At 43.2% G+C, this 26,618-nt stretch overlaps 1 protein-coding gene across 1 annotated transcript in view; it reads right to left on the bottom strand.

Annotated features, from left to right (window-relative positions):
• Nucleotides 1–210: 210 nt before the first annotated feature.
• Nucleotides 211–26,618, bottom strand: part of TRPC4AP (transient receptor potential cation channel subfamily C member 4 associated protein) — a 91,765-nt gene continuing 65,357 nt past the window's right edge. Inside the window, exons 7-19 of the mRNA XM_082271362.1 lie at nucleotides 25,011–25,212; nucleotides 23,942–24,130; nucleotides 17,609–17,751; nucleotides 17,371–17,502; nucleotides 15,346–15,404; nucleotides 14,873–14,974; nucleotides 12,961–13,044; nucleotides 12,739–12,829; nucleotides 7,716–7,856; nucleotides 3,440–3,551; nucleotides 3,207–3,319; nucleotides 2,629–2,835; nucleotides 211–549 (exon numbers count right to left, since the gene is read on the bottom strand). Of these exons, the coding sequence (XP_082127488.1) occupies nucleotides 412–549; nucleotides 2,629–2,835; nucleotides 3,207–3,319; nucleotides 3,440–3,551; nucleotides 7,716–7,856; nucleotides 12,739–12,829; nucleotides 12,961–13,044; nucleotides 14,873–14,974; nucleotides 15,346–15,404; nucleotides 17,371–17,502; nucleotides 17,609–17,751; nucleotides 23,942–24,130; nucleotides 25,011–25,212 (1,713 nt within the window). The 3' untranslated portion in view covers nucleotides 211–411. The remainder of the gene's footprint in view (nucleotides 550–2,628; nucleotides 2,836–3,206; nucleotides 3,320–3,439; nucleotides 3,552–7,715; nucleotides 7,857–12,738; nucleotides 12,830–12,960; nucleotides 13,045–14,872; nucleotides 14,975–15,345; nucleotides 15,405–17,370; nucleotides 17,503–17,608; nucleotides 17,752–23,941; nucleotides 24,131–25,010; nucleotides 25,213–26,618) is intronic.

Raw genomic sequence — 26,618 nt, 5'->3', positions numbered from 1 at the left:
ACCAAAACAGAGTCTGTTCCATCCTAGGTGACTATGGCGATGTTTGCTTACTGGTGCTGGTAAAACAAAAAGAGTAATGTAAATTATAAAATTATTGTGAAGATCCTAAGTTTCAAGACCAGGCTAGGCCCTTGTGGCACTTCTTGTGTAAAACACCCTTCCATATATGGAGGCCGGAGGAGACAAAAAAAAAAAAAAAAAAAGGAAAAATAAGTGTTAGTTGGATGACGACGTCCCTGAATATATTGCACAGACGTAGCATATTGTGGAGAGTTTTATCAGCAGGTAATGCTGGACACTACGCGTTCCATGTGCATTAGACATCCCAGGATAGACACTGCATAGCGCCTCTCAGCAGTATTCCATCTGAATATCTTGTTCATTTGGAGGAAAACAAATGCCTGCTTGGCCTTAGTCCTCGGAGAAGTCCTTGTCCACGTCCATATAGGCCTCATCTATGTAGCTTACTATGGCACACGGTGATGTCCTGTCTGGATTTAATAGTACAGATACAGTCTCTTTCCAGTAGCTGAAGTTGATGCAGGAACTCTGCCAAAACAGAGAGAAGATACATGATCAGCTTTTGCAGTACTGTAGTGTGCGCTTCATAACCATATACCATAACCCTCCACTCACTGGCCAATTACTGGGCCTACATCATGCTGGGTTAGAGGTACACAAGCATTTCAGAATGCCAAATCGCTGCAGCCTAAACTGACTTGTACACCAGCAGCTGCGTGTTTTACTGGACATAGAAAAGCGCTTTGTCTGTTCTAATACATCACTCCAGCCAGCAAGCATAAGGCTAGGTTCACATCATTGTGGGTATGTATGTAAATCACACATGCTCTTGCACACACAGGCATCCACAGCTAAAGACGTTGCTCCTTAATTCCCAGTGGCACCCTAATGTCTGAAACACAAAGTGTAGATCTGCATGTAAACGCTTGGCAGTTACAGAAACTAAACTGGAACTATGGGCAATACGTAAATAGGCTTCCGTGCCGACATCGTGGGCTCCCTGGACAGGTAAGTTCTACTATTTAAAAGTCAGCAGCTAAAGTATTTGTAGCTGCTGACTTAATTTTTTTTAAGGGGGACGGAACTCTGCTTTAAAGCAGAACGAAACCCTCCTATTCTTTACAGACAAGGAAGCTTCCATCTTAGCCTAGGTTTGTTTCGAAGTTGACAGTTCAGCTAAGAGTAGAAACAACTAGGACAGTTCTCATTCACCACCTGCCTTGAACATAACTGATTTGGGAAACTTAAATCAATGGGTTTAGCTCTGCTTTAAAAAGGATAACTTGCTTTATTTATTTATTTATTTTTTTCAACTTTGTTCTAACCTCCCTTCTGAACGCTGCCCACCAGATCCTATTCTTACCTTTAGCTTCAATCCAGCAATCTTGAATGTATGGCCCTGCTCTAAGCTGCACGGCCTTTGCTCTGAAATGTGTCACTTTGTACTGAACATGTGCAGCAGCCTCGTTCATTCCTACTGGAAAGCAGTATTCTGGAGTGGCTGTTTAAAGAGGTTGTAAACTCGTTTAACATTTTTTTTTTTTACAACCTGAAAGAGAAGAGAAACACATAATGAGCTAGTATGCATCGCATACTAGCTCATTATGAAATACTTACCTTAGAACGAGCCCCCGCCGTGCCGCCTGCTTCCCTCTGACGGGCGACATGTTCAGTCGCCCGTCTTCCGGGATCGCGGCATCCGGCCATCTGATTGGCCGGAGCCGCGGTGACGTCACGGCACGGGGCTCTGAAGGAATGGCACGAGCGGCCGTTCCTTCAGAGCGCATGCGCCAGTGACGTCACTGGCTGCATGCAAGGTAAATATCTCCTAAACGGTACATGTTTAGGAGATATTTACAGTACCTATAGGTAAGTCTTATCATAGGCTTACCTATAGGTACAACTTGCAGAGGAGGGTTTACTTTCTGTTTAAAGTGGTTTTAAAGGCTGAAGGTTTTTTTACCTTCATGCATTCTATGCATGAAGGTAAAAAAAAGCTGTGTGCTGCTTTTCCCACAGCTCCCAATTGGAGCCACTGGTCAAGGGGGAGGAGCCAGGAGTGCTGACCGTGGACCCAAGACGGAGGATTTGGTTAAGTAGGACATAAAAAAATAAATAAAAAAAGGCCAAATCTTAATACCACTTTAAGGAAACTGAGTACCACCTTCCTAGAAGAACAAATAGACCAAAAAAAATAAAAAATACTGGCAGGATCAACAGATTGTAAAAATCATTTTATTGAGGAAAAAAAAAAAAAAAAAGCTGCTGTGTTAATGCTAGTTGCAGACTGCAATAAAATCTGTTGCCCACAGATACACTTTAACCTTACTTGCTCTGAGACCAACAATTTAGCTGGAGTGTCAGAGGTCACCTGAGATCTGACAGTTTTTGGCTGTCAGTTGCCTAGCCTGAAACTGCATACACAGACAACGGAAGTCCATGAAAGAGAATAGGCAGGGTGGCAGGCCCTCTTGATCACCCAAGCAACGGCTGCATGCATAATTCTAGAATAACAGGTTTGATTTATTATAAGCAAAAAAATGGCCAAAAGCTTAAAAATAAAGTGATAAGTGTTGGAGAGTTGATGAAGGATCAAGTCACACTCACATTCTCTAAACAAGTGCTGTCTTTGTCCTTGTTGAGGTAATGCTGCTGCCAGAAGCGTAGGAGGCTGTGGAAGTTGTTAAGGATGAAACCTGGGTATTTCTCCATGCACTCCATGTCCCGGATGGTCTGCAGGAAGTAGGGTAGCTGGCCTTTCCTCCGGGCCAGCATTAAGACAACCAGACTTGTGTTCAAGCAGCTGACATTCTCCTGTAGGAGAAAAGTGTCATTTTAAGAATTCCTATACTACATGCTAAAAAGGTGAATAAGTTGGCAGAAATTCAAATCTAGACCATTAGGCAATTAACTCAAAATAGTTAAGTGAATCAGTTAATTCCAAAACTTTTATTTTCCTTCTTTAAAGCTTAAATTCTATTCCCCGCTCACATGATGCACTGTGTCAAGTATATACAGTGGTAGACCACCACTACCATCTCAGTTTTACACTGTTCATTAACCTGAACCTGTGCTCCAATCAAAAGTCCTGAAATAAACATACTAAGAGCCGCATAAAGTCTGTTACCTTTATTACAGTGAAAAGCTTTTTCTGTGCATCTTAATACTAAATGTTTGTCTCTCACCTGCGTCAATGTCTGCACGTGAATGATATTGATAAGTCGGAAGAGAAAAGACATTTGCACAGACCCCTGAGTCATATAAGACAGCAACCGACACTCAGACAAAACTTCTGCAACTGTTAAAAGAGTTTAAAAAAAAAAAAAAAAAAGTTATCACAAACCGTTTCAGTTAAGCTGTGCAAAGCCCAGTGGCCCACCAGACTTGGAGGGGGAAGATGCCAAAGTGAATTACTCACCTTTGATATCATCTGATTGGCTATCAAACCGATCTAGAGACAGTGCAATACATCTCACCAGCATGTTGGAGTCCACCAAGGAACTGTTTATCTGATTTAGGAAAACCTGGAACTAAGGAAAAAAGAAAAACAAAGGCTTTATACAGCTTTTGGGTATCTGTTTTATGGAGCCGTCTACAACAGTGAACAATACAGACACTAAACTACTGCTTCTTTGCAGCATCAAAACTGTACTGTAAAAAGGGAAGTCATCAACTTTTGGCAGATACAATAAAATAATTTAACAAGCTGCCCAACTGTATGATGAATAAGGACTAAGGTTTAAGAAATTAGCCCTGTTGGACACTTCAATCCCAATGCTCCTAGCTGAGAAGCTCAACTTAAAACTGGATGGCCTTCCAAAATATCAATGCAAACCAATGACCCATGTCCTCACGGTTATAGCACAAGCAGGGCGAAAGGATGACCCCTAAATAGTGGCAGTTAAAAAATAGGCTTCATACAACCTTTATCAATGAAAACAGCGAAGCTGATGGACAAAAAGCCCAAAATTCCACCCCTTGGGTCACACATTTTTTCCCAGCAGACTTTGATCATAGGGACCTGACTTACAATATCGGCTTTTGCCTTTGAGACCTACTTGAGATGCAGGGTATGCCCCCCTAATCCATCTCTCCACTCCTGTCCTCCACACTTTTTTTTCTTACCTCTCTAATTCCTGAGTGTCGAGATAAATATTAACATGGACTATATTGAATTTGTACAGCTCGCTTGTCATCTCCAGTATATCAGTGAGCATTGCTGCCTTCTGTACAGCGAGTTGCTCCTATAAAATTTTTTAAAAAACTTCTGTCTAAGGTGTAATGACACCACATCTGGCATTACCTGTTATACTTTCCCTGTAATATTACTTAATTATTGAACGAAAATTTAACAAGTTGTGACCACACAGCCAAAAAAAAACGTAAGTACACAGTGTGTGTAGTATGCACAAGTCCTTCTAGCACCACTGCTGCCTCGCTCCTTGCATGGCTGTCACAAAACGAACACTGATCAAAAATAAAAATTAATAGGACAACATCCCCAAAAGAAAGCCTAGGTTTGTTTGAGAAAAAAAAAAAAAAAACCCACATATGTATTACTTCATCATCCTATGGTGGTAGTAAAGTCGTTTTTTTGGACTTGTACCTACAGGCAAGCCTATAATAAGGCTTATATATTAAAAAAGAATATGGAGACAATCCATAAATAAAAATGGGGATTTGGTCCCACCATATGATCAGACTTCTGGGGTTGAGCACCCCACCCCCCACACACACACCTGTACTCTATCAGTGTCCACTATCAAGTAGATATAGGAGGAGTCGCCTGTAGTGCATTAGCACATCTCTCCCAGCAAGGAGTGTTGTCTCCAAGGGATAGAGAAGCTGGATTCATCCTTTTTTATGGATAGTGTAGGACCCACTGATAATGGGGTACTTTGACGTATTGGTGGGCTTGAGCACGATATGGCCATATGGTGGGACTAAATCCCCATTTTTATTTATGGATTGTCTCCATATTTGATAGCCTTTTCTTTTGCATGTGTGCGCTATTCTTTTTTAATATACATGTCGCTTGGTCCATAGCTGCACCGGCTTTAGATATACATGTTCAGGGTTTGCTCCCCCAATTTTTTGCTAGTTTATAATAAGGCTTACCTGTTGGTACACAGAATATCTCCTAAACTTGCTGCGTTTAGGAGATATTTCCATAGGATGCCGCCGGTGACATCATTGGCACATGTGGTCTGAAGGTCTGGCATACCGTGCCAGACCTTCAGAGCTCCGTGGTGGAGCCAATGGCTCACACGCAGGGAGGGAGGTCATCACGCTCCCAGCCAATCATACAGCGGGAGCCTATGAACCTGAAAGGAAGTCTGGGGGAAGATGGAAGTCCTGTCAATGCTGACAGTGCGCCGCTGGAGGACTTTATTCAAAAGTAAGTATTTCATGAGCTAGTATGCAATACATGCTAGCACATTATGCCATGCAGGGTTTTTTTGCTGCCGATTTAATGACAAAAAGTTACAATAACTGCTCAAAGCAGAATTAAAAAGATGCTTAATTTCATTGGGTGTGTACAGGTGTTACAGCTGAACTGGTTAAAGAGTTTATCTTTATCGCATTCTCTTTATCTCCTATATATGGTGTGCAGTCATCACAATTTCAGATAATTCTGTTCCATTCACCATTTTCAAAATGCTTTTATAATCTTGTCCTTCTGGTTCCTTTTATTTTCCAAACTTTACAGCCAAAGTAATCTGTACCACTAGAACAAAATAGCTGCTGGAAATACCCTTACTTGACTAACTATGCCCATAATTCTGTGCAAATTGTAACCACTTTAAGCCTCGGTTCACACTAAAAGGTGGTGAAAATTCACTGCGGAGTCTGTACTACATCAAAATCGCAACCCATTCATGTTAACCTGATTGTGGCGTGCATGCTACATTAACGACACCCCAAAATTTGTATGCAAAATGCAGTGTAATTTGTAGAATCGGATAGCATGGTGTGCACCAAAAAAAAAAAAAAACACGTGTTTGGTGCGAATACAATGCAATTTGAGCCATACACATTCATGGATCAAATCACACCCCAGAGACACCGCATGGAATTTGCACAGGAGTATGCTGCGATTCCTGCACGAATTACATGCAGTGTCCCGCACTGCATCAGTGTGAACCTGGGCTCAAGGACCATTTCTGCAGAAACTGAAATTAATGAACACAGTAATGATCAGATACTTAAGTATAGTCACTGAAAACTAGGTAAAGTAGAGCTATATAGGCAGAACTTTTTTTTTTGGATAGGGTAGTTAGGGAGAGTTATAACCGGTCAGAGAATTTTTTTTTTTTTGCCATCTGTGTTCCATTGTGCAGAATTCTCTTCACTTCCTGTGCCACAGCCAAACAGGAAGCGAGAGGAAATTCCAGCAAGGGAATTCCTTGGGGACCATCCAAAATGACCAGAACCTAGTGTCCCCATTGGAAGATTTCCTCTCTATTACTTTCTGGGGACAACCCAGAATTTGGGAATTTCCTTTACTTTAACTTTTATTGATAATGGTAAACAGAACAAAGGGGGAATCTCCAACGGGGACTCAGACAGAAAAAACTGATAAGCGTTCTGATCACTCTGCAGTCTATACAAAACAAAAAAGTTTTGCCTTTAGTTCTACTTTAACCACTTGCCGACCAGCCACAGTATGTATATATATATATATATATATATATATATATATATATATATATATATATATATATATATATACTGCGGCAGGTCGGCTCTATTGTGCGAAACGAGGTGCCTATACATAATTTAGTGTAATAGCCAGAGGGGGGCACGCGCGCCACCAGAGGTACGATCGCGTGCTGATTGGGCACAAAGGGAGCCTGCGTAAACAAGGCAGACTGATGTGCTGTCAGGAATGAACATCACGATCTTTTGTTCCTGCAAAGCAGGAACAGGGATCTCTGTGTTCATCCAGTGAGTCCACCCCCACACAGTTAGAAAGCATTCCCCCTAGGGACACACTTAACCCCTTTGATTGCCCCTGGTGTTAACCCATTCCCTGACAGTGTCATTAGTACAGCAACAGTGCATATTTTTTTTAGCACTGATTACTGTAGTTATATCACTGGTTTCCAAAAAAAGTGTCAAAAGTGCCAGGTGTCCGATTTGTCCGCTGCAATGTACATTACGCTTAAAAAAAAAAAAAAAACCCCGCTGATCACCGCCATTAAAATAAATAAATAAAGCCATCAAAATATCCCATCGATATACGCTTATTGGGATTTTTTTTACCGAAAATATGTAGCAGAATGCATATTGACCTAAATTTAATTAGATTTTTTAAATTTTTTTAATTGTATAGGTTTTTTGTGGGAAAATCAAGGACATCAATTTTATTTGGGTACAGCATCACACAATTGTCAGTTAAAGTAACGCAGTGCCGTATTGCAAAAAAATGGCCTGGTCATTACAGGGGTAAAACCTTTTGGTCCAGAAGTGGTTAAAATCAGCAAAAAACTGCTTAGTGAACAGCCAGCATAAACATTCATCATGCACACTGGAGCCCACCACAGACTCAGTAGTGCATTCCTAAACAATCAGAAAATGAAGAATCAGTAAAATGTTAAAAAAAAAAAAAAAAAAAAAAACACACGTTACACAAATGGAGGATTATTTTAACATTGTGAGCAGTGGAGTTTAACATTAAACATTTCTTCTACCTTCTCCTCTGTAGTGATGTATTTGTTAAATTTCTTGAAGGCATCGATATTAAACTTCATTAGTTCTCCCAGCAGGTCAAAGTAGCTTTGAAGGACGTCCCTCGACTTGCACTCGCTATCCACAATACAGTAAAGAATGTGCTGCAAAATAAAGTGCCTTTTATTACAACCACAGTTTCATATAATAAAAAAAAAAAAAAAAAAAAAATGAAGAAAAGCTCTGGCATGACTGCATGATATTTAGGATGCATCCCCAAACTTGCTAACCCTGTGCTCCCCTAAACATGAGTAAACTTATAAAAAAAAAAAATTCAAACATCTTTCTACATTCAAAGTAAAGCCATAATGTGCTAGTATGAATCGAATACTAGCATATTATGAAAGACTTAAGCTGGTCATATATTACACAAATTTTCCTTTAGATTTACCAAAACCATATGAGGTCAAACCTGAACACTTAATTTGTATGAAATCAGGCCGGCCCTTTCAAAACATAGCTGAAGGTAAATTTTATTGTAGGATAAGCTTGCCTGCGCCTTACGCCGCAGGCCTTCTCCCAGATACATTGAATGCTCCAGAGTGTTCTCCCAGTACTCTTGTTTATAGGTAAAAACTCCTGGTTGGTGTACCAGACCGCAGTCCCTGTATTTACGGTCGGGCCTCTTGTCTGTGCATACTACCCTGCCTTCCCCATCTTGTATGTCAACTTACACAACACACCTATCCATCAATCTACCTTAAACCATCGCTCTTTAGTCCCGGTTTACATTTGTGTAATGCGGAAACGCTGCAAATATACAGCGCGTTCCCGCATCGCATCCGCACCCCAGGCAGTTCACACTGCCATATGCGAAATGCAGGGGGTGACAATTAAAAGTTGACACCCCCAGTTAAGATTGCATATCGCAGTGCGATCTGCAAGTTTGTACAGAATCGGATCACGCTAGTGTGAACCACCATGCGATCCAATTCTGCTGTGGATTAAAAAAAGGGTCATGTGGGTGTTTAGTGCGATTGCGGTGCGAATTTGGCCATACAAGCTGTATGGCTGAAATTTGCACCGCACATAGATCGCATGTAATTTAGGAGCAGTGCGCTCTGAATTACATGCGATCTCTGTAATCGAACTAATGTGAACCGGCACTATGGCTTGTCCTCTTATGTCAAATGCGGTAATATGAATAAACATGGTTGCTTCCATGCTTGATTTTTATTTTGGACTTTTTGATGCGCCGTTTTTTTTTTTTTTTTTAAGGCTTGTAATTGCCGTCCTTTTTTCTTAGATCTCTGTATTAAACTCTTGATACTGTCTAATAAAATACTTAAACAAAAAAAAGAAAAAAATTGTGTGTATGGCAGTAGAGCTGCACGATTAATCATCAAAAAATGGTGATCTCGATTGCACCCCCTTCATGATCTTAATCCAGCATTTCCACGATTCATGTAACATTGCAGAGCAGTTCCATGCTCACAGCTGAGAGATAAAAGAGAAACATTGTATGATTTTGTTCTTTTAGATCAAAGGAATGAACTTCGGTCTGTAAATGTGGTCTGTTAACAACTTAAAGTGGATGTTAACCGGTTTCATTAAAATTGACCTGGGCAAACATATGTAGTGTTACTTATCTCTGTACAAAGCACTAAGGCTGGCCATACATTATACAATTTTCTTGAAATTTACCTTCAACTATGTAGTACAAAGGCCTGCCTAATTGGATACAAGTGAAAGTGTTTAGCTTTGACCTCATATTATGTGGTTTGTGGTAAATCTAACAAAATTGTACAGGAAAATTGAACATGTATGGCCAGCCTAAGACCCGTGATTCTTTTATCAGCATAATTTCTGACAAGTTCTGACACAGGAGAGAAAAGCAACTGGAAATTTGTGTCATGGGGTGGGTGCATAGAGACAGAATAGCAGAGAGCTCTATTTCTAATAGAGAGGTCTATTCACAGAACAGCACTGCAAGTATCGTTCTTCTGCCTATGTGGAGGGGGGGGGGGTGCCTTTCCTCCAGTCAGCTGTTAAACAGTGTATGCCAGGACTCCACTCCCACAGCTGAAACAGGAAGCACGCATTCTAAAACAATGTGCACTTTCTAAAGAATATAGAAAGCTGAAGACAGCAGACATACAAAGTAAAACTTATGTAGGGAGATTTGTTTCATCTCTGTGTATCATCTGAGGTTGTTCACTTCACTGGGTATATGTGAGGGTTTACAATCACTTTAACTACTTGCCGCCTGCCATATAGCGGATTGACGGCAGCAAAGTGGTTGTATTATCCTGACTGGCTGTCATATGACGTCCAGCAGGATAATGCGCTTTGCATGCCCCCGCACAGGGGGGGGGAGGGTCTGTGCTGGTAATTAGAGCATTGATTACCAGTGCAGACCCTTGGGGGAGGGGGGCCACTAGAGCCACCAGGGATGCGCAACCCATGACCACCAGGGATCCCCACCCATGTCCACCAGGGATTGCAAGCAGGGCTCAGGGAGCCCGCCATTGCCACCCCATCAGTGCCGCCCGCCATTGCCACCCTATCAGTGCCGCCTATTAGTGCAACCCCAGCAGTGCCGCCCATTAGTGCCACCCCAGCAGTGCAGGAAAAAACTATTTACAAAATTTTATAACAAAAATCTTTTTTTTTTTTTTTTTTCTTTCAAACTTTTTGGTCTTTATTTGTGTAGCAAAAAAGAAAAAAAAAAACTTGCGGCCATCAAATACCAACAAAAGAAAGCTCTATTTGTGGGAAAAAATGACAAATTTGGTGTAGGTACAGTGTTGCATGACCGTGCAATTGTCATTCAAAATGCAACAGCGCTAAAAGCTGAAAATTGGCCTGGGCAGGAAGGGGGTGAAAGTGCCCTGTATTGAAGTGGTTAAAGACCAGGCCTTAAAAATCAGTATTTTTTGCCTCTTCTACCTCTCGGCGCTGCTTTCTGGACTTTCTTTTTTTTCATATCAGCATATAACACGCACAGCTGCTTTTTCCTCCATATTTAGGAGGAAAAAGTGCGTGTTATACGCCGATAAATATGGTATTTTTTAGCACAGACCCTAGAGAAATAAATGGCGGTTGTTGCAATATTTTTGTCACACTACTTGCGCAGTGGTCTTCCCAATGCAATTTTTTGGGAAAAAACACACTTAATAACTAAATAAAAAAAAAACACAGTAAAGTTAGCCCAATTTTTTTTTTTAATGTGAAAGATGATGTTATGCTGAGAATCATGATCTTTGTTTTAAGCAAAAAAATTGTGATTCTCCTTTTATCCAAAATTGTGCAGCTCTAATGGCCAGCTTTACCTTGAAACAAAGCTCTCCAGCAGCGTGCTGTCACCGCTGCAGAGGCTTCCATCTTCACCCGGCCTTCTTTCCGGGTCCGTGGACTGCGGCCACTTGAATGGCCAGGCCTCGACTACGTCACTCCTGTGCATGCACGCGGGAGTCACGGCCATGGCACACAGCTCTGAAGGAACGCAATGGGCTGTTGCTCACATCTCCTAGCCGTGCACGTTTAGGCGATAATTTTACCTACAGGTAAGGCTTATTATAAGCTTAACTATAGGTAAAAAGCAAATACCGGAGTCTACCACTTTAACTTGCAAATCTAAGTCAAAGGCTATTTTTTTTATTTTTTATTATTGGAATAATAATGCTCTATAGTTACCTTCACAAAGGCAAACAAACTGACTATACTCAAGTATTTAGCACTGCCAGATAAATATCCACTTGGACACCAAATCAACATTAGCCATACATTTATTTTGCTATGTAGGTGTTTCCCCAATACAAAATAGAAATAATTCAGGAGAATTAAAACTTGATATTAATTGATTGTGCCCGATATGCCAATTTGTTTTGTGTCTTATACCAGAGTCACCTAGCTAGTACTGCAGTTAATTTGCTTAAGATCACTAGTCAAATCAAATCATAGGTAATGGGTGGAAACAGGCAAGGTGGCCCTGCATTTTGCTTACTCAAGGTAAAAGACTTCAATCAAAAGAAGCTCGCAGCTCCAGGTTTGCGTAAAGTGTACAGCAGGCAGGTCCCTTTAAGAGACCCTGGCACCTTTGGCTCATCCATATCGAACAATTCAGAAAGCAATTAGAGTCACTTGCTGATTTGTATACTAGGTAAATAAAGATGCATCAAGCACTACCGGTTATATTTTACAAATACCTGCCCTTAAAGTAGAACTATCGGCAAAACTTAACTTGATAGGGTGAAGGAGGGTGGCTGCATTTATTTCTATTTTACAAAGATATGCCTGTTTGTTTAACAGAGATGAGGGGAGGGGCTTGCTCCTCCAAATTACAGTGTGTAAGTGCTGTCATCCAAGTGTGTTATTGGCAGGAGGTGAAAATATATTATATAATAAATTAAAAAAAAAAAAAAGGAACTAGCTCAGCCACTAACTCATCTATGGACTAGTAAACGTCAATATAATTTTAAGTGGTTCAAAAGGCTTAAGGTTTTTTACCTTGGCACATTCTTTGCATGAAGGTAAAAAAACCTCCTGTGTAGCAATGCCCCCTAATACTTTGAGCCCCCTCTCGATCCAGCATTGTCCATGAGAGCTCTTTAGGGACTCTCACTCCTGACTGGCTGAAGGAGCAGCGCCAGTGAGCCAATCAGGAAGGGGCGGGAAGAGCCACAGCTGCATGTGAGGGGGCAGGGCTGGGCCACCGCTGTGTGTGTGAATTGACACGCAGCGGCTCGGGAGCAAGCTGCTTGCTCTGGGGGCACTCAGAAGGAGGAAGGGCCAGGAGCACCAGCGGGGACCAGAGGAGGATTCGGGCTGCTATGTGCAAAACCATTGTACAGAGCAGGCAAGTATAACATGTTATTTAAAAAAAAATAAAAAAAACAAAAAAGGGGCTTTAATTTTTAATATCACTTTAAATTGTTGTTTTTGGATTTAAACACACTTTAATTCAACCCTCATCTTCTATGTGAAGGTATTATCAGACCTGTTAGAGAGTGGAAAAAGTGAGATTACGTAGTCATTGCACCTCACCTCCAATAATCCTCTCTTCAGTAGAAACATCTGGTCTGCGTATGACGTCACCCCACGAAGAAAGCTTTCTACAGCTCGCGCTTGCCAGAACCTAGACACAGGTCAGTATTAGGAAATGTAATGTCCATCAAAACAACCTTCTAGACTGTGCTCATCTAAAACATGAAATCTAAACCATGATCATTCCTGATAGAAATTAAACTAGCAATGCAGTCAACACACCTGAAGGAAGACTCTGCTGGCTCCTTTTTCATGACCTGCAGTAATCTGGTTAATAGTCCCTTTTTTCCATCGCACACCAAGCTCCTGAAACACATGGCATGCAGAAAATTAAAAAGGTCATTTAACATTGTGAACCCCAAGTAACAAGTGCTAATATAGTGAGTGACTTGAAATTCTAGTTCTATTCTTTTTAAAGGTTTTAAAAAAAAAAAAAAAGTTTAGAAATTTACATTTGAAAAAACAAAGATTTTTGTTAAGTGTACAGGTCAAGTATTTATTTTGGTAGGGATCAATCAAGAGCCATATAACCATGGGGTCTGTGTTTAAAGTCCCAAGCCAAAATCACAGCCTTTTGGGGCTTTTGCAAAGCTGAGTGGCTCCTGCATTGTTTGTGAAGTCTAAAAACCATAAACTTGCAAACCTGCGAGAGTCATACACCTGTGTCATCATGGGTCAGCGTCTCAATCTAGCCCAGGACCTTCAAGTAACATTGTGATGCTGACTGCAGCAGATTCACATAATACAGTGAATTAGGTACAGATGTGGTCCAAATAAACTATTTAAAGTCACAGAAAACCTTTAAGTTTCTACAGTACTGTTCCAGTCTGACCCAAGCCAAAACTAAAGCCAGTGCTTACCACAGAATGATGGTAGGAGGCATCTGCAGTACAACATTCAGCATGATGATGAAGCAGATAGTAAGGCAAAATAGTAGTGCTATAATCAAAATGGCTACTTGCTACAGGTTTTATTCCCAATCAAGTATATGGAGCCGCCCCTCCCCATCTCCACACACAATTTGAGGCCTTTATACACCTGGAAAAATCTAATTAAAATTGTGACCATAGCAGTGCCCTTATCTTCTCATGGTCGTTGGCAGCCTTTCCCAACCTTTTCAACACCGAGGAACTCTTAAAATAAATTTCTGGTCTCGGGGAACCCCTGCTAAAAATAAAAAATCTCCAACTCATGACACATTAGTGTGACAGTCAGTGGGAAGAATGCTCCTTACTCTTATCATTGGGAAGAATTGCCCCATTACAAATAGCTAAAAGGAACAAATGGGGTCATTGGAAACTTATCTGAGAGGTAGAAATTGCCCATTGCTCAAGGAACCCCTAGCAACCTCAGGAGGAACCCTGGTTGAGAAACCCTGGTCTATGTTAAGGTCTGGTCTTGGGAAGAGATCTGAAGTACACACAACTGACCTCTACCGCTACCCTTACACTACAACGTTGCAAGATGCAGAGAGGGGCAGAGATGGTGTATTGTGGATGAAGAGACTTTTCAGACAGGAAAAGGGATTGAAAAGTCTGGTAATGCCAGAGCTGGGCTTTATGGGCCTCGGTTTTCTAAACAATGTGTTTTACATATCAGGGTGTCTCAGGAAGAACATTTTCAAAATAGTCTTTGCTACCTCTCAGCAAACAGTCCAGCTCAAATATCCACCAAAAAAAACTGACGGCCAAAAAGTTCAAATCAGATTGTTTGCTATGGGGCAATATAGATGGTTCAATACCATTCCATCCAGCAGAAATTTTTATGAATAAAACCCTGTCATTAAAATAGAAAAAGTGTGGGAGTAGGAGTGGTGGGAAGGGTGACTGTCACTATCTTCTCTCCCCTTTCTGAAGCACTGGGCTGTGGAGGGGGGTGGGAGGGGCTAGCTCAGGCTCTCAGCAGATTGCCGAGAGGCTGAGCCAGGTACTGGTCCAGGGATCTGGGTGTATCCCGACCATATGGTTGGGATCTTTCCCGAGCCTGAACAGGCTGAGCAACCTCAGCCAACAGTGGGCTTTATCCCGCTGTCCGCTGAAACCGGGTCATAGGAGTGCAGAATGAGAAGTATGGCCAAAAAAAGCTTTGGCCATATTTCTCCTTTAAATGAAGTCCAAAGATCAGTGGGGCTTACCTGTCTGTATTCAATACAGCCTCAACTTCTGGGATACTGGCTTTTAAAGAGATTGCACTTAGTTCATTTAATTCTTGGCTGTTGAGAAGTAAATATTTATTCCTAAAATGATGAACACAATAGATTAGTAAAGCATTGCTCAAATGTGAAGACATTTCCTATAGCAAGACAAAACCAAAAAGTACTTTTACTTTCATTTAATGCAAAGGAAGGATGGGTGAGGCTAAAAACACACCTACCAAAAAAAAAAAAAAAAAAAACATTCCATGTCCGACATGTGGTGTACACAGCAATTTTTAGGTCATATCAAATTTTAGACCAACAGAGTAGCACTGACACAGATGAAAAGTAAAGCTCAGTCAACATGCAGTATTAGTGAGCAGGAAACCAGCATGCTTACATCTTGCAAACGTTAGGCCTACTTAGGAAATAACTGTACATTAAAAAAATAAAAATAAATACAAATTACTCACTCATGATGGTCGCTAAAGCTCTGGAGCAGTCTTAGAAACTGTATCTTCAGGGAAATATCCTAGCAAGGAAATATAAAATTTACTCAATAAGTACAAAAAAACTTTTTAAAAATATGTATCAATAGCAATGTACAGTATATCAGCTTTGGCTGTACCAAATGTCATTTCAATTCTAGCTTGTAGCGGGTGACACACACAGCAGCTACTGTGCATAGAAGCTCTCTATAACCAAAAACTGCTGAAGAATGTCCACAAAAAAAAAAAAAAAAAAGAAGAAATTAATTTTACTCATGTACAATCAAGTTTACAATTCAAGTCCAGTTTTTCCCCCCAATCCAAACACCACTCTGAACCCTAATGAATGGGATACTTTACGGTTTACAAAACGTGTTGGTCTGAGGTCTTTAAATTTCCATGATAAATCAATATATGTTCAGACTCCAAATTTGTGAGGGTCTTTGGTTTTTCTGCATCACTAGGATTTTATTCTAAGCAAATGAAAGACCATTTTGTGTTTGAGATGGACGACAAGGATCTCTCAGGGACTTGTTCTCAGTGCAATCTTCCTGCCTACAGCCAGCTCAACTCTTTGCATGAACAACATTGCTCAGTCACCTAGAAGCGGTCAGTGACACAGAATTAGAAACTATCTTCTAGATACAATCCAAGCTTCCACTGATGGATCCCTAGCTGGTGATGTGATAGGATTTGATAGATGCACTTGACTATTTCTTTTGTGAGTATATTGGCGCTTATTTTATTCAATAGGAGTCCTACAGTAATTCACAAAGCTATTGCCCCGCATTCTTAGGCTGGTTTTCCATTGACAGCCGGTCTTATAAGTAATAATCTGGTGCTGGGTATGTGGCTTCTGCTCAGTGAAAACTTGCACACACCAGTCAAAATAAAAGATTAACATAACAGAAAGAATCATGAGCATTAGATACTTCTTTTCCACGTGCCCCCTGCCACCAGACCACCTGAAATCCTGGTGACTATTGTGATGTTCCAAGAAAATGGAAAATTAAAGGGTTGTACAAGATCTCTCATGAGGGAAGATTTTGGGCTTAGAAAATGTACTGCAGCATTGGGGACTGTGGTTAGAGAAGTGCAGGGAAGTAAAAAATTAGCTGCTTATGGAACCTCTTGTAAAGCAAGTTTTTTTTTTTTTTTTTTTTTTTACCAACTACGGGTAAAATACAAATTTAAGGGGAGAATTTGTGTTTAGAAAAAAACTGGCCTATCAGCAACTTTTTCAGAACTTCAATCCCCCCATCCTTTATATCAAAGACCAAGGTTCCACACTGGTCAAATGACCGGGCTTGCAAGTTACTGCAAATTATTGTTACTGTAAAATTTCGTAACATTTAGCACATATTATGCTTGCTGCATACGAACAAAACTGATTTTCAGTACTAGTCTGCTTTAAAAGAGGAGAAGTGTGGGCAAAGCTTGTTTGGTCATACATCCTTTCTGAATCATAGGAGTGCACTTACTCTGTGACTCAGAAGTAGCCAATAGCAGACTAAATACTAATGTCGGCTAATGCCCCGTACACACGTGCAGATTATCTGAAGACTTTTGTCTGCAGACTTACCAAAACCATATAATATGAGGTCAAACCTAAACACTTTCAATTTGTATGCAATCCAGCAGGCCCTTGCACTACATAGAAAAGGTAAGTCTGCAGACAAAAGTCTTCAGATAATCTGCACGTGTGTATGGGGCATAAGTTCACAGAGCCAGTCTAGGCTCTGAAAGCTTCCCAACAATATTGTCAAAATCCACCCAGATGCCTGAGTGGCAGCTGGTTCAACCTCTGAGCCCCAAGTGAGCAATGGAGGTGCAGAGCAGAGAGCAGTGACAGAAAGTCACCTCTCTCTGCTCAGAGCGGACAGAGAACTAAGCAATCAGTAGTCATGCGGAGTCAGTCTTGGGAGTCGGCGGGGAGACCGATGTTGCAGCCATATAGGGGAGCATGCATTTATTTTTTTCACTTCGCACACTTCTTAAATAATTACTCACTGGACTGCAGTCGCAGTTCTGGTTGTGTCCATGGAGTACCAGAGTGGATGCAGAGTGCTTCCGCCATATCAGCTTGTCAAAAAGATTATTCAATCCTGGGATAAGTTTAAACTCGGCAATCATTTTATGGACCTGACATAAGAGGAAATGGGAAACAATGATAATGGCGAAAACCTAAAAATGATTGAAGGCATAGAAGACCATCCAAAGGTGAAGAAATCAAAAAAGGTACACAAACCTGATTCCTCTGTCTTCCCATTAGCAAGACACAGAGCACATATAGAACCTCTACTTTGTACATGATCTCATGCATGATCTTCATGGAATGTGGGAGCTGCGTTCTTGAGGTGGGATTTGCCAAGCCTCCTTCATCGGACGACTCTAAAAAGTGAACAGCACGTTACAGAAGAGCTTCACTAGATTAAGAAAGTGCTGCAACTGGCAGTGAAAATTACCCAAGATCCAGAAAAATTATCACATGTACCCAATTAGAAATACTCATGTTTGGATTGATTTCATGGTGGAGTTGTAGAAATTATTTAATCTACAGAAACAGACTAAAATCATTTGCAGACATGGCTACAAGGCTAAAAGCAATACTTTGAAATAGCCATAATTAAATAAACCTATGAAAGCAGAGGAACAAAATATTGTTTACAAAGTTTATTTCACAGCCCTGACTTAAAAGATCACATTTTCCTGAAAGACTTATTTTTAAAGTGAGCCTGTGCTTTGCCCAGATGGGGTAAAGCAACAAATTCACATAAAGCTTAACGCCAGGCAAGATACTAGTGAAATGCATATATGGGAGCTTTTCACTGTCCAACAGACTTTATACTGCCATCCATACAGTCCCAAGATTTAAACAGCAAAGCAGAGCGAGGCAGATGAGATCACTTTTCTGTTTCAGTTAAAGTGTCAGTAAACCCAATGTTTTCTTGATATTGGCTTCAAAACAACTTCCACTTACAGGTTTCTTTTAAAATTCTCTCTTCTCTTATTGAGAGTGGCAACGCATTGCATTCCTATCCTGTGTAATCTGCATTGCAGCTCTGTGGTGCCTGCTTTAGTTTTCACAGTGTGGAAGAGGTGAACTTCCACTCTCCTCCCCACTTCTAGCCTCCCCCAATGTGACACTCCTGAATGTCTTGCAGGGCAGCTCCAGCAGCATGACGTCACATATGTCACACATAAATCAGCCCTCTGATCACTCTTTGCTGTGTAGTGGAATACAGGAAAGATCACGTGACAATACAGAAAAAAAAAAAAAAATGTTTGACCATAAAATCAATTTCTCTAATGTTCGACGGACACAGCTCCTGATCTTCTTAACCATTGAGTTATACTGCCCCCTACAGGAGTAGGACACTAGGCAAAAAAAAAAAGTCTGGCTATACCTATGGGCAGTCCCAGGGGGTATACTCCCTCTCTGCTATAGGTACTCAGTTCTGTTACAAGCAGTGTCAATTACAACTCCACAGAGGGGTGGGTGTTGTGCCCGTCAATGAACATCAGAGAAAATGGATTTTACAGCAAGTCAAAAATCCCATTTTCTCTTTCCTTCATTGACAGACACAGCTCCTGATCTTCTTAACCATTGGGACGTCCCAAAGCAGTGTTAAACATGAGGGGTGGGAACAGCGAAAAATAAATTCCCAAGGCTAACTATAGCCAACCAGGTAAACCGGAGTTTAACCAAAACAACTGGAGCTCACCTGAAACTACACAGTCAAAGAGGATCAGGTCCTTTAAAGAGCAGCCTGCAAAACCTTGCGGCTAAAGGAAACTTCCGTAAATGCTAACACATACACTTTATAGAGCTTTGCGAAAGTGTGCACCGATGACCAGGTGGCCGTCTTGCAAACCTGTGTCACTGACGCCTGATGACGGAAGGCCCAGGAGGCACCGAGTGCCCAAGTAGAGTGCACCTTGACAGGGAAAGGAGGAACCTGACCCTTGATGCAATAGGCCTGAATCACCGTCTGTCTGATCCATCTGGAAATGGTCGCAGAGGAAGCGGACAACCCTTTCCGAGGCCCATCCGTAAGCATAAATATTGAGCCAGATTTCCTAAAAGACTCCATAGCTGCCAGGTACACTCTAATCGCCCAGACCACATCCAAGGCATGCAAAACCATTTCCTTCGGATGTTATGGCCTGGGACACAGGGAAGGCAACACAATATCTTCATTCAAATGAAAAATCAGAAAACCTGAGGAAGGAACAACGGACAGGGGCAAAGAACCACCTTATCACTGTGAACCACCAAGTAAGGTGGACAGGGTAACGCCGTCAATTTCGACACCCTGCGCGCAGGGATGAGAGCCCCCAAAAAGGCCACCTTCTTGGACAGCGTAAGCAGGGGAATCTCCCGAAGATTCTCAAAAGGAGGCTTCTGGAGGACTGAGAGCATCAAATTGATGTCCCAAGGCGGCAACAGAGACTGCACTGGAGGGGTCAAGTGCCAAACTCCCTAAAGAAAAGTATGCACCAAGGAGTACGTGGCCAAGGGCTGTTGAAAGAAGACTGCTAAGGCTCACATCTGACCCTTGATAGTAATCAAAGCCAGTTTCTGCCCCGTTGAAGGAAGGTCAAGATCTGAGCAACCGAAAAAAAAAAAAGAGTGAGGACGAACCCCAAAAGACTCACACCACGCAATTTACGTTTTCCACGTACAATGTTAGATCTTCCTAGAAGTAAATTTCCTAGCTTTTAACAGCGATGGAATCGACCAACAAACTTTCCATCAATCTTTCCAACTTTCCTGGCATTCAACAGCCAAGCCGTCAAAGCCAGCAAAGTAGGATGGAAGATTGGTCCTTGAGGCAGCAGATCCTAATTAAGAGGAAGCTTCCAAGGAACGTCGGCGACCAGCCACATCAGATCGACGTACCAAGCCCGGCGAGGCCAGTCCAGGGCCACTAAGACGACCGGAATCCCTTCTGCCCCGATTCTGCACAGAAGTCTTGGCAGAAGCTTGAGAGGAGGGAAGGTGTAAATCAGACGATACTGACCCCACGGGGCCACCAGCGCATCAGTGGCGTCCGTCAGAGGATCCCGGGACAATGTTCCAGGCGCACTCTGATCGCTCGAAATACCAAGACATTGATCGGTAGTCTGGACTCTTCCGGTGTCCAGACCCTCTGAGCAGAAATTTTGCAGAGAACGCCTCCCCAGCCTGACAGGCTGGCATCCGTGGTGACCACTTTCCAATACAAAGGGAAGAAGGATTTGCCCAGCCGAAGCACAAAGCCACCATATAAGGAATCTTTCATTCCCCATCTCAGCCAGATCTGATTGTCCAGAGACTACAGGGTCTTGTCCCATCTGGTCAAAATCTCCCATGCAGAGACCTCATATGGAACTGTGCAAATGGAACCACCTCGAAGGTATACACCATCAGGGCCAGCACCCGCATGCAAGTCCAGAGGGATTACCATCTGCTGGACAGCAAGAGACTGCAGTTTCTGGAGTTGGTCCAGAGGAAGAAGCACAATGGCTAAGGCCGAGACCAGAGCCAGACACAGATTGTCCAGCATTGTGGACGGAACCAGAGCAGACTTCTGAAAATTCAGAATCCAGCCAAACACCCTCAAGCTCGTATGGTGATTTCCAGGTTTTCCACCAGAGCAGTAGGAGATTCCGCCCACAGAAGGCGGTCGCCCAAGTAGCCCAGTACCACGATCCCCCATTGGCATAACAATGCTAGCACTGGGGCCAACACTTTTGTGAAGACCCAAGGAGCAGAAGCGAGAGCAAAAGACTAAAGCCACAAACCAATAATGCTCCTCTCCCACAGCAAAGCAGAGGAAGCACTGGAGACCGACACATTGGAATGTGAAGGTAAGCGTCCTTGATGTCGATGGAGGCAAGAAAAATAACCCTGAAGCAGGGAGGCCACCACCATGCGAATAGACTCCATTCTGAACTTCTGTACCCGCACAAAGCAGTTCAGTGCCTTGAGGTCCAGAATTGGACGCACCTTGCCTTCCATCCTGGGGACTGTAAACAGGTTTGAGTAAAACCCTTAAAAACGTTCCGAAGTCGGGACCATCACCCTTTAAAGCAAAAAAAAGTCTTGCAACGCCCCGAAAAGACTGAGTGGACTTGAGACAGTCGCACATTGGAATGAAGAACCTTACCGGATGAACAAAACTCGATCTTGTAGCAGGACCAAAATTACCTTGTGGACCCATCTGACTTGTACCAGGGGAGTCCATTGGTCCGGGAACCAGCGAAGACGTCCTCCCACCCCAGACATCGGTGAGGGGCCTTGTCCGCAGGTCTGGAAAAGCCCGCTCTTGACTTACAAGACCAAGTTTCGCTTGGATTCTCCAGAGGCGGCCCCAAAGGGCTCCGATCCTTTTTCAGTCGACACTGAGGGAGGAAAAAAACTTCTTATGAGCCCAGAAGGAGGGCCCACGTCTACGATGAGGGTCCTTGCCCTTAGTAGCATGCGGAAGAAAGGTACTCTTCCCCCCTGTGAGACCTTTGATGATGTCATCCAGGGTAGCACCAAACAAGCGATCTCCATGAAAGGGAAGATCAGTCAAGGCCTTTTTAGAAGTCTGGTCCGCAGACCAGCAATTGAGTCAAAAGACACGGCGAAGGACCACTGCCGAGCCACTAAGAGGGCCGCACCCAAAGAGGCATCACAGATAAAACTGTAGCCCCTGGACCAGCTGGTCCGCCAGCTCAGCAAAGTCAGGCCCCTCCAGGTCTCAGCGAAAAAGCCTAGCCCTAGGTCAACCCCACTATTCAGTGACATTTCTGTCCAAATAGGAGGGGAAAGGGAACACCTTTTCCGCTCTGGATGGCTTGTGAATGCCAAAGGGAACCAGCGCTTCAGCTGCGTCCCACATCTTTAAAGGTCTCATGCACAGCTACGTCCACCAGCACCTTTTTGTACGCGGTTGCAGAAGTGGAGGAATCCTCACTATCTGAGGATTCAGGGCGTGTGGTTGCAGACCCAGCAGGGTGACCCACGTCCGCGGCAGCTGACTCAGATTCAGGATCAGATGAGACACGAGGCAGGGGAAGGCAGGGGGTGCTTTTTGCCAGCCCGTTGCCCAAAAACCACCTCCACCCGGGACACCAAGGATTCCAGGACCGCCGTCAGGGCATCGATGGATGGATGGGACCCAGAGGGCCCCGCAGCCTCAGAGAGGGGATCAGGTGGGGAGATGTGCTCCAAAGAGTCCATGAGTCAACAGGGGGACCCCACAAAAAAGTGTAAAACACTGCTAAGGGACAACCCCCACCACTCTGGCAGCCCACCTGGTTGCAAGCCAGAGAGCACCAATCGATCCTCAGTAGAGAGGGAGAGGACTCCCCATCAGTCTCACCACCCTGCAAAAACCAGGCACCACAGCTATCAGGAGAACCTGCACTGCACAAACAACAATCAAGAAATAAAAAGATCCAGGAGTCAGCACCAGGGGATGAGGGGCTCCCACTGCCAAATTCGCCGCCCAGAGAGCTTCGCTGTCATGGCTGCCGCTATTTTCAATGGCAGACCAACGCAACATGGCCGCCGGACTACTCAAACATGGCCGTTGTGCATCAAGCACACAGGCTTCAATGAAATTGCAGCCCCCGCGTGGCACCACGAAGCTTCCAGGGACCCAGGAGGGATCCCTAGGCCTCAAAAATGGCACAGGTAGGAAGGGGGTGCCCTGGCAGGAGCCCCCACCATTTACGCCCCCCCCCCTTACAGCTAATTGCATGGTCAGCAGCGGCGCATCCCCCCCATTGCCAGCACAGCACTCTGCCCCCACCCTAGACGGTGGACCAGGCCATCCCACAGCCCCAGCGTGAGTTGGGTGGGGGCGGTATGGCCCACCAGACCAATGAAGGGGGTACCTGACGGGAAAAAGGTGAACCCAGGGGTCTGCCCTTCCCATGGAGGGGCCCACGTCCACCCCAAAACCCTCCAGGTAGAAAGGGGGACAGTTACTTACCTAACCAGGCGGACACCGCTCCAGACAGAACTGCCTCTCCATCGAAATGGGGGGGGGGGGGGGGCAAGTGACTAATAAAGTCATCCCTCGGCTCACATTTGCAAACAGCACAGCTGATTGGCCAGCTGAACAGGGGAATGCAAAAGGTGGATACCAAGTCATATTAAAGTAATTACATTGGTTGCAGTGAAATATACACATTAAGTCCTCGTTCACACTAACGCGGCTTTGCAATCATAAAAGCTCATCTAAAACGCACACAATTTCAAAGCTGCATTACAGTCCGACTTCGAGGGTAATTTCAGGGACATCTGTGCAGCTTCATGTCCCCGAAGCCGCCAAAAGTAGTGCAGGAACTAATTTTGGAAATCAGTGCAGCGCCCAAAATACAGATTGGGACTCTCCCCATTGCCGGCAAAAGGCTGATATTTGACCTACTAAATCACACTGATTTTAACAGGGTCTTAACATTTATTGAATACAAAGCTGCAATAAATGTGTGTCTGAAATCTGCTTGGAGTTCATGTTTAACTGCCACCCTCTGGAGCAGCTCATTCCTTGCAACAATTAATACACCCTCACATTCTTCAGTTGCTATTAAGGAAGGTCACCTGTTCCACTCTGTTCAGTCTCCTCATGAGCCACACGCATCAAGGCATCCAAAACCAAGGCGTTATCCAACCACGTGTACCACTCCTCTAGCTCCTGGAGGAAAGTGGCTGTGCCTGTAGATTCTGAGACTTTACGGGTGGCAAGCTTGCATAGTCTTTCAATGAAGCCTGGGATATTCAGAAGCGTGGCTATAACAAACAAAATAGCATACTTTAAAGAACATAAAAACTTCACACATTTACAGAATAACGACTGAAGAAATTGTAAAACTAATTTTGAAATTTTTATTGCTAAAGCTCTGGGATCAAGCATGGATAGTAATGCAATTTAGGGGAGGGAGGATGCGTTTTAAACACACAATACAAGTGGCTATTAAAATTCATAAGAAATTGCCATAGGGGGATCTGGAAGGCATTTCTTCCCTGTTTGAGTAAACTGGACCTCTTTATAGGAGCTTTTTGCCTTCCTCTGGATCAACTGTAGGTTTAAGCTGGCCACACATAGATCTAACCTTAGTCAGCTGAGCAGAAACCGGCCGAGATTTGATCCATCTATGGGCAGGCTGATCTTACCCAAGTTGATCAATCGATTCACATGGGTACAACCAGCATGTTGGAGTTTTTTAGCATGCAATTATTGCCAGTGGCTATAGCTGTGTTCTCACAACAGGGGCGGCTCCCCGCACCCCCCCCCCCCTCCCTCTCTCCACGAGAGCACAATTGCTCAGTGTCAAACAGTCTGTTAATGGGGAATCAAGTGATTTTCTTTCCCGCAACCCGTGGTTGCAGAAAAGAAAATCTCATACTCTTTGGCCTTCTTTAGGGTTCTGTAGCTACAGGTTTTTAATTTATTTTTTGCTATTGGTTGAGTGAACATGTTTTTTTAGCCTATGAAACTCAATTGCATGCCTAACCAGATCACCAGAATTCTCTACAATTTTCCCAGAACTCGGGCAATACATTTTCCCAGAAAAAAAAAAAACAGAAATGACTGTGCAAACCAGTTTAATATTAGGCTCGGCACCAAGCATATAGATTACTAGAAGGAATGAATGCCAACAAGCCTAACCTTGATTTATTTCCGCTCTTGAAGGGCTCTGAGACTTCTTCTGCTGTGCGTCTTTAGCAAGCAGAGTGTATTTATCGTCATTTCCAGTGTCCAGCTCGGATATTGTAACTGACAGGATCCGGCAGAAGTTTGCCAGCTGCTGTTGATCAAAACTGGATACGAGACTTGCAAGGTTGGGAATGTCCTCAAGCTGGATCATTTCCTGAATTGTAGAGAACATAAAACACCATTAGAACTTGAAGTGTAAGTTGCTCTGAAATATTAGGCATATACAACACATTCTCAGAGTGAGGACACAGGGCCATTTTTCAGACAATGATGTAAAAAACACCTATAATGAGAGAAGTATGGAAGAGGCCACAGAAGGCCTTCTCCTAAAAACGCTGGTTGTGTGGCTGTATCTGGTTTTAATATTGGAGTGTGTCAGAATTCCTAATCTATGTGTTTGTTCAAAGTAAGTAACAAATCATTAAAGGGTTAGTTCACCTTCAACAAAAACAAAAAAGAAAAACCCCTATGCAGCTAAGGGGCACTTTTAGATAAATTGTGCCGCTCTGACTAAAGCTGGATAATGCTCTCGCTTATAGGTGCAAGCCTTTTAGGTACCTCTAAGCCTGGCTAAAAAACTCCCAGAGGCGGCATCATCCTGTCCTGTTGCTATGACACTCCCAGCCATTATTGCTCACCCCCACCATCACAGAAGTGAGCGCTCAAACACCTGCACCATCTCCTCCTTCACAGCAACAGAGGAGAGTGTGCTTGCAAAGTGGTTTCAATCGGCTGGAAGTGTCCTAGCAGCAAGGCAGGACAAAATGATGCACAGTTTGTTTTTATCTACAGACTCCCCTCATCTATAGAGATGTTTTTTGGTAAAGGAGAACTATTCCTTTAAAGCCAAAGCATGACAGTCAGGGAACCAATAGCCTCAAAGAAGAGGCTAGCAATGGTAGCCTAAATAGTATTTGCATAACAGGTGGGCTTTATTCACATAAGCCAAGAACTTCTATTCAGCGAGTTAAATGTGTGCTAAAGACAACTGATGCAGATGCCAGCAATTCTGGCTAGAGGATAATCTGTTTCGGTTGGTCAAACAATGGGGGACATTTATCCTGCATCTGTCGAAGGAGCATGATCGAAAATGGTCTGCCGATTGGCATCTGATCAGCACTCGCAGCCAAGGAAAACTCTGAGATTCAAACCGTGTATGGCCAGGCTTAATGGGTCTGGTGGGAACCCTAGAGAGAGTGTTGTACATTGCTCCGTGAAATCATCACAGCCACCTGCCTTCATGCCTCTCAAGAGAATGCAAGCAGTCGGCTGGTTCTTGGGAGAAGTTATGCTATTATATTTAATAGGTGGTCAGTCTGGAGAAGTTGGCATTCCTAGGCAAACTGTATTTGCACGCAGTTTGCTGTAGACAACGCACACATGTGAAACTGAGCCTCCATGATTTAAAAACCTTGTAGTAGTCACTGCTACCACAGTGATCTCCACTAGCTTTCAGCTCTCATGCCAAGTTATCGGTCCTGCTCTATTGTGAACACAGGAGGTTGCTGGCTTGGTATGGGCACCACTCAGGGAACACTTTCTATTTTCTAAAGTCATACA

This window comes from Pelophylax lessonae (assembly GCF_965119305.1).
Source record: "Pelophylax lessonae genome assembly, chromosome: 11".
Lineage (NCBI taxonomy): Eukaryota > Metazoa > Chordata > Amphibia > Anura > Ranidae > Pelophylax > Pelophylax lessonae.
The sequence above is the reverse complement of the archived record's forward strand: the minus strand, read 5'-3'. Positions and strand labels throughout refer to the sequence as shown.